Genomic DNA, 7,997 nt, shown 5'->3' with positions numbered 1-7,997 from the left:
GATCACACAATTATGGAGTGGTACTAGGACAGGATTCGACACAGAAGTTCTTCAGTCCATCCTCATATACACAGACATTTACCTACCTTTGCTGTACTGGAACCANGAACCGTGATCAAAAAAGTATTATTCCTGTCTCGATGGATTTTACAATCTAATGGAGGGAGGAAGAGAGAGACATTAAATAAGTATATCTGTGAACATGTATTAATTAATTACACAGCTATTTGCAGTAAGAGCTATAAAAAATCAGTCCTATACGAGTGCATGGCTAAGGAACCCCACCTCAACTGGGGTTTTGGGGAAAGCCTCTCTAAAGAATCCGCTGTATCCTGGGACCACAAGGATGAGTATGAATGGAGAAGAGGAAAAAGAGGGAGAACAGAGAGGAAGAGGCTATTAAATGTATATGTTACCTCAATCTGCACAAGAGCCCGATGGTAAGTACCACCAGCCCCATGTTACAGATGCAGAAACCAATGCTGAGCAGAATCACACTGCGTGGGAGTGACAGCATCTGTTGAGATTCTGGATTTGCTGGACCCTGGAGCCTCTGCCCAGCACTCTCTCACAGGCCTGTACTCTGTCCACAGCACCGTGCTGCCTCCACTGCCATCTGTAACCAGATATTATGCAGATTCTGGATGAGTGTCAGAGCATCTTTTTACCAACATGCATATGCTAGGATGCCAACTCTGACCACAAATATCCATAAAACTTAAAAAAAGAAAAAGATTCAACTCTTGTCATTGGAAATCTGATATACTTAGAAAAATTACAGGGTTATTTAATGAACAGGGAGGTTATGTAAAATAGAGGTGATGTTGNTGACAGCACCTGTTGAGATTCTGGATCTGCCGGACCCTGGAGCCTCTGCCCAGCACTCTCTCACAGGCCTGTACTCTGTCCACAGCACCGTGCTGCCTCCACTGCCATCTGTAACCAGATATTATGCAGATTCTGGATGAGTGTGAGAGCATCTTTTTACCAACATGCATATGCTAGGATGCCAACTCTGACCACAAATATCCATAAAACTTAAAAAAAGAAAAAGATTCAACTCTTGTCATTGGAAATCTGATATACTTAGAAAAATTACAGGGTTATTTAATGAACAGGGAGGTTATGTAAAATAGAGGTGATGTTGAAAACCAGATTCATTCCATGTTAAACCAGTTCCCTAAGCTCCTCCCTACTGATTTATACAACCATTTTAACTATGGGAACATAAATCGCAACAATTCATCAAGAGTAAAAATCCATTTTAAGTGATCATGCAGCATATATTAGATACACGCATACATCCCTCAAACAGAAAATAAATGTGTGGTCAAAACCTTAACAGTATAAACTTTTAAAAATCCCCTTCCAGAGGAGAGGATTATATAGCTCTGGTAGAAAAATCAATTGTCAAGAAGCCCAAGTGGTTCTACTCAGCAAAAAGTAGGCCTACAAGGAACTATATCATTGNGGTTCTATTCAGCAAAAAGTATGCCTACAAGGAACTACATCATTCTACATATCCAATGTACTGTAGGCTATTATCTCCAACAGAAAATTTTCATTCATTATACAATTCTGAAAGTATAATTTCAAAGCAAAAGCATAACTTTTGAAAAACACTTAGCTGGTCTATACAATGCAATGCTTCCAAATCATGTTGTTTTCATTAATAAAAAAAAAAAAGAAAGAAAGAAAGAAACTAAGTCTGTCTGTAGCCACTAAGTGAGGAAACAAGACTTGTCTTTAATTATTAATATGAACCTTTGATTAATTATTTTCGTCCTGTGAACCCAACATTTCATTTTCATGTAACCAACGAAAAACCTTATAGCTCTAGCTTAACATTGCAGGCAAGATTTCAAAAGATTTCTTCATTTAGGGGCAAATGAGGAGAAGTTTTAGGTAACTTAAAATAATTTGATGTTTTTTTCCAAGTAGTTAAAAAAATTTAATGCCCCCCAATTTTTAATCAAAAACTGTGCAAGCCGTGGATTATGAATTACAATTTCTCTAGCCATCAAAACGCTGCCAAATAGTTAAAATAATACATGGTAAGAAGTCTTTTAAAAAGCATAATTACTATGTATACATGAGGTGCTCTTACACAAGTCAGTCACACAATACCTTTTGACAGGGCAAACTGTGTACCAAGTTTCAGGGGCACTGCATTGGATAACTTCAAGTAGTATCTTTACATCTAAATAGAAAACATGTAAAACCATCAAAACACTCAACAGAAAGAAGAGGTTCTTAGCTCACAGTTGAAACTACTGATAAGGAATACAACAAAATTGTGAGAGTAATAAAATTTTGTGAAGGAAGAACTAAGTTCTTTATACTCCTCCTGGAAGTTTTTGGGTTGTGCTGGGTTCAGATGGTTCATTTCTTCCTTGGAGGAAAGACAGAAATTGCTGGGGGTGTGGGCATAGGAAATGTGAAAGTTCTTTTAAGTAAGAGAGAAGGTAACGCTAAAGCAAAAATACTGACATCTTCATCACAAATACCATGAAAGTCAGAAATGAAGCCCCCTCTTCTATGAATCTTACTTTTAGTCTCACATAAAAGGCAATTCCCTTCACACTCATAATAAAGCTACTTCCTTCCAAATTTTCTTCCCAAAACTAGATACTTGCCAACTATAAACACACGTGAAAACATCCCTGAGTAATCTAACTAGCTAAGCTAGTTCTTATTTAAAAAAAAATTTTTTTCAAGCAGTACCCAAGATTAGATACAAATTAGCATTTTCTTTATGTTTTAGTTTCAAAACAAAATGCATGCCAAAGGTCATTCTATACCTTGTNTACCTTGGGTTATAAGTCAGCCTGAATTTTGCTTTTGCAGATAAATATTCATAGTACTATAAAAATCTATGTATGTAAATTCTTTAAATACCAGTTGCTGCACTTACCACTCCCTACCCCTCCCCATTGTGTTTATGAACACAGTAACTCTCCATAAATAAAACTAACGGGACAAACATCTGACAACATTCTAAAGGGGAAAAAAATTCTAACCAAGGGTCTTTTTCACTACACACGTTCCCAAACAAGACACTGCATTAAAATGGAATCTTTTCATTTATTTTGAATGTTAGTTCCCCTAAAGACTGGACTAACTGGTTAATTTTTTAATCCAAGTACACAGTAATTCTCTCTTAACTTTCTAACTGGTCCCACCAAAATGTTTTTAAAATGCTTACGAAGCTATCTTATACCTGTATTACAAATTCCTAATAACAAATATCTCACTAGATCATTTAGTCCACTTCCCACCCCTACCAATAATGACCATCCATTCATTCAACTCTATTACTTCCAATCAAAATCATTTTTAGATTTTAAAGTGTGCCTTCACCTTACATACGGGTGACCCCAGAATAATTAATTTCTGAGCTTATGCCTCTTATCAACTTTTTATACTGTTTTACGATAGAATNCCCCATTGTGTTTATGAACACAGTAACTCTCCATAAATAAAACTAACGGGACAAACATCTGACAACATTCTAAAGGGGAAAAAAATTCTAACCAAGGGTCTTTTTCACTACACACGTTCCCAAACAAGACACTGCATTAAAATGGAATCTTTTCATTTATTTTGAATGTTAGTTCCCCTAAAGACTGGACTAACTGGTTAATTTTTTAATCCAAGTACACAGTAATTCTCTCTTAACTTTCTAACTGGTCCCACCAAAATGTTTTTAAAATGCTTAAGAAGCTATCTTATACCTGTATTACAAATTCCTAATAACAAAGATCTCACTAGATCATTTAGTCCACTTCCCACCCCTACCAATAATGACCATCCATTCATTCAACTCTATTACTTCCAATCAAAATCATTTTTAGATTTTAAAGTGTGCCTTCACCTTACATACGGGTGACCCCAGAATAATTAATTTCTGAGCTTATGCCTCTTATCAACTTTTTATACTGTTTTACAATAGAACTTGGTACACATGTTAACAGAAGTCCTTAACTTGTTGATAAGGTTTGAACTCTAAATGAATTTGGACAGCCAGCATAAGCACCAGGGCTATTTCAAGACCAATCCTCCAAAAGCACTGGGGTCCTTGAAGTATAAGTCACGTGTATATTAAAAATCTTAACTGGGACTGAAGAAACTTTTTCTTAACTGCTGTTTCTTTAAAACTACCTTCTTCAGTTTAAAATCTTAGCGCATGGAATTTCAGTTCTAGTCTCGCATTTAGTCTATCTGAAAATAATACCTCTCGGGGCGCCTGGGTGGCACAGCGGTTAAGCGTCTGCCTTCGGCTCAGGGCGTGATCCCGGTGTTGTGGGATCGAGCCCCGCATCGGGCTCCTCTGCTGTGAGCCTGCTTCTTCCTCTCCCACTCCCCCTGCTTGTGTTCCCTCTCTCGCTGGCTGTCTCTATCTCTGTCAAATAAATATATAAAATCTTTAAAAAAAAAAAATACCTCTCAAAATAATCAAGACGTGAGAATTTAAGAAATTTTAAAAAACAAAAACTAAAGGTAATTCCACTGAATTATTAAAACTCCCCAAAATCAAAACATTAAATACATCCCTTCTTAAACACTTTGTATATGCAAGGTACAAGGGGTCATACAGGAAATCTAAGTATTCAAAGATTCTGAAATGACTAAAAATAACTTTTACACAAAACTTTGCTATGACTCATCAATACTTAAGCGATGCCTACCAATTAAAATTAAGTGTGAAGAACAAAACGCACCAAAAAAATATCTTTTAATTCTTTCCATTCAGTACTGTTTACATACTGGGGGGTGGGGGTTGACAAGTTTCATTTAAGAGGGTCTCTTTTCCACCTTTCCACTTCGACAACCGACAAAGTTAATTCCATGCTCAACACTGTCAGGGGCACAATCTCTAGGTTAGAACCTGAGTCATTACACACAGATCGCTCCAAATGTGCCTGTGTTTATAACAATCAGTTATAACCTAGTGATTATGAGCAAAGGCTGGCTACAGACTCCGGCTCCTGGAGTCCCAGCTGTATGATCTTGGATGAGTCACGGCTCAGTTTCCTCATCTGTGAAATAGGTTAACAGTTCCTACCGGTAGGAAATGGGAATTCATACATGCAAAGCCCTGAGAAGACTGCCTGGCACTCTTTGTCCTCATCTTTAAAAAATCTGTGTGAATAACAACGCTATACAGGGTATTTCCTGACCACTTGGGCGGAATTCAAAAACCAAATGGTGCTGGCATTCAAGGGCTGCACCTAGATTACAAGTTTCGTATAATCTAGGATTGGACAGAAAAGCACAGACCAGTAGTCGGAATCACCTACTCACTAATTTTGCCATTTTTAACTATTTCAGGCTAGGGAGGGGCCTTTCGCTAAGCGTTAAGATACTCAGCAGCTTTGGTGGATCTAAGCAGGAGCGGGTTTGTGCCTGTAAATAGACTTGTGAAGTTTTGTTGCAATAACCAGGTATCAATTATAATTTACGCATTCAACCACCAACTCCTCCGGCTGCTAAACAGGTCATTACTCTACCTCGAGCGGCCGGGATCACCTGCACTCACTGCACAACTTAGGAGCACACACCCCAAAGGGCCGCTGAGGGACCCGGCTCCCGACCTTCCCCGGCGCCTCGCCCAGCAGCCAGCCCCGTTTTCTTAACCTGTGCATTGTCCTTGCGGAGAACCCCGGCGGTTCCCACACTGGTGGGGACCGAAGAGGAGGGACGAGGGAGGAGCTGGGGGAAGAGGAGGAGGAGGAAGACAACCTCCTCCCCTCCGCTCGGGCGACCAGTGAAGGTCTGGCGCTTTCTCCGGCCCCCAGGCCCCGGCTCCCGGGAGGCCTCGGCCCCTGCTCCCACCCTCCGCAACTTTCCCTCCGCTCGCACCCGCCTCTCCTCCGGGACCGGGCCTGTCGGGTTCCTTCCCCCGGCGGCCGCCCCCGGGCCGCGGCGCCTCCTCCTAAAATGGCAGGCCCCTCCCTCCGCCCGGCCTGCCTCGGTGAGTCTCAGCCTCGGGCTCCCGCCGCTGCGCTCCCGCCCCGGCCGCCTCTCTCCACCCCCGGCGCTCCCGGCTCCGCGGCCGAGCCGCAGCCTTCTCAGTCTCTCTCCGGCACCGCGGTTCCAGTGGCGCCCGGGGCCGGGGAGGCGACAACCCCCTCCCCAGCAAATACCGAAGTCCCCGGACCCCGACTCCCGGCGGCGGGGCCGCGCAGCCCGGCCCGGCGCGGAGGGCGGCGGCGGCTTCTTCCCCAGAGGATTTTGTAAATCACACAAAATGGCGCCCGCTCCAAACCAGCGCAGTGAGAAGCGCCGGGGCCGAGCAGCGGTGGCGGCGGCTCCTCCGCCAGGAGAGCCCGAACCGCCCGGCCCCGAGTCCCCGCACACACACACACACACACGCACGCACACTCGCCCTCGCACACACACTCTCACACTCATACTGGTCCCGCCCGCTCGTCGGAGGCGGCAGCGGCACCAGCAGCAGCAGGAACAGCAGCAGCAGAAGCGGCGGCAGCGGCACCCGCACCCCCCACTCGAGGTGTCTGCTCTCTGAGCCCGACCTGGGCCACGATCAGCAGCAGCGACGGCAGCAGTCTCCCCGGATCCCCCTGCCGCTCTTGCCACCGCGAGAAGGCGGCCCGGGTGCGCACGGCCGAGCATTTCAACTGTTCTTCGAAGGGCTCGCGTGCCCCCTCCCCGGAATATGCCCACGGAGGCCGCGGTGGGGGTGGGGAAGAGGCCGCCTCCACGTTTCAGACATCTCAGGAATTCCGGACGCTTCGCCCGAATCCGGGATGCCCCTACGGCTGACACCTTGATTAAATCCTGCCTCTCGATTTTGCAGCAGCCAATGCCAAGGATCAGATACTATGCACGGAGCCATCACAAAAACTTTTTTAGGCTGTGCACGCTCTCCCAGGCTTTACCACCTATTTCCAACCCCTCGCCACCTTTTTGGACGCAGCCTTTCCTTCCTGATGGGAATGCCCCTTACATTAATTCTCTTGANGGAATGCCCCTTGCATTAATTCTCTTGAGCTATTACTGTATCCTTGCTACCCAACTCCCTGTTTTTCTCTTTGATGCACCATCTCAGATTCCCCATTCTTAATTCACCCACCACTCAATATTCTGGCCCTCGTTTATTAGTGTTTTAGCTACCCCTCTGCCTGACTATATGTGGCTAGGTGTGCTTCCCAGGCATTAAAATCTAGGTATGCTAGTAGCCATGCTGTGCTGGCTACTTTGTAATTAGTAGACTGCCACTGGCTAAGAATTGTATTCTGTACCAATACTAATAAAATGGCACTTGACAAATGTTACGCTGAAAAGGATAATGTAGATATTATTTTACACCACGTCACTGATTTATTGATTAATGTCTAAGCTTATTTTCCCATCATATACTAGTGTTCCTACCAGTTTTTTTCTTAAGCTGTTCACAAATACATTAGCAACAGATATGATCTCATAGGTATAAAGAAAAGCCTCCTTAATAAATACTGGTCTCTAACTCATGTGACTCAAGGAAAGACACTTGCTTTCAATGATTTACAAGTGTTTCCCTCCTACAGTTATTAGAACATTGTTGTAAGGCAACAATTCAAATTAGCACAAGACCTAAATCAGACTAAACCTAAAATAAATGAGCTAAAAAGTAGTCAGGGTCAGGCAAATAGCTTATTTCAGACTGATTCTCTGTGTTATCAAAAGTTCTTTTGGATTACTGTCCCTCGAAATGCCCCAGTAATGTAATTAAAATCCACTTTCAACTTGATTATTTTTGAAAGAAGTGGCCAAGGGTGGCCGTATTAAAACAAGAGATCCTACCTTGACTCCTGCGCAGCTCACATGTCGAATTCAGCAACATGGTAGGATATAAAATCAATGCACAATAATCAGTTGCATTTCCATACAGTAACAAAGAGACAGAGTAAAGAGAACTTAAGAAATCAATTCCATTTACAATAGCACCAAAAATCATAAGATACATAGGAATACACCTAACCAAAGAGGCAAAG

The 7,997-nt window shown here is 43.0% G+C and overlaps 1 protein-coding gene across 1 annotated transcript; it reads right to left on the bottom strand.

The window, feature by feature from the left end:
- Positions 1-6: 6 nt before the first annotated feature.
- LOC105235153 lies at positions 7-6,843 on the bottom strand (the record flags this gene model as incomplete). The annotated part of the gene is made up of 5 exons (XM_034650244.1): positions 7-154; positions 417-517; positions 838-936; positions 2,128-2,200; positions 5,638-6,843. Coding segments are annotated over 2 exons (1,212 nt in total), but the record flags the coding sequence as incomplete, so codon positions are not given.
- Positions 6,844-7,997: the final 1,154 nt, after the last annotated feature.

The sequence above is a fragment of the Ailuropoda melanoleuca genome, unplaced genomic scaffold (assembly GCF_002007445.2).
Source record: "Ailuropoda melanoleuca isolate Jingjing unplaced genomic scaffold, ASM200744v2 unplaced-scaffold1397, whole genome shotgun sequence".
In the NCBI taxonomy this organism is placed as follows: domain Eukaryota; kingdom Metazoa; phylum Chordata; class Mammalia; order Carnivora; family Ursidae; genus Ailuropoda; species Ailuropoda melanoleuca.
Note: the sequence above shows the minus strand (reverse complement) of the source record. Positions and strands in the feature narration are given on the sequence as shown.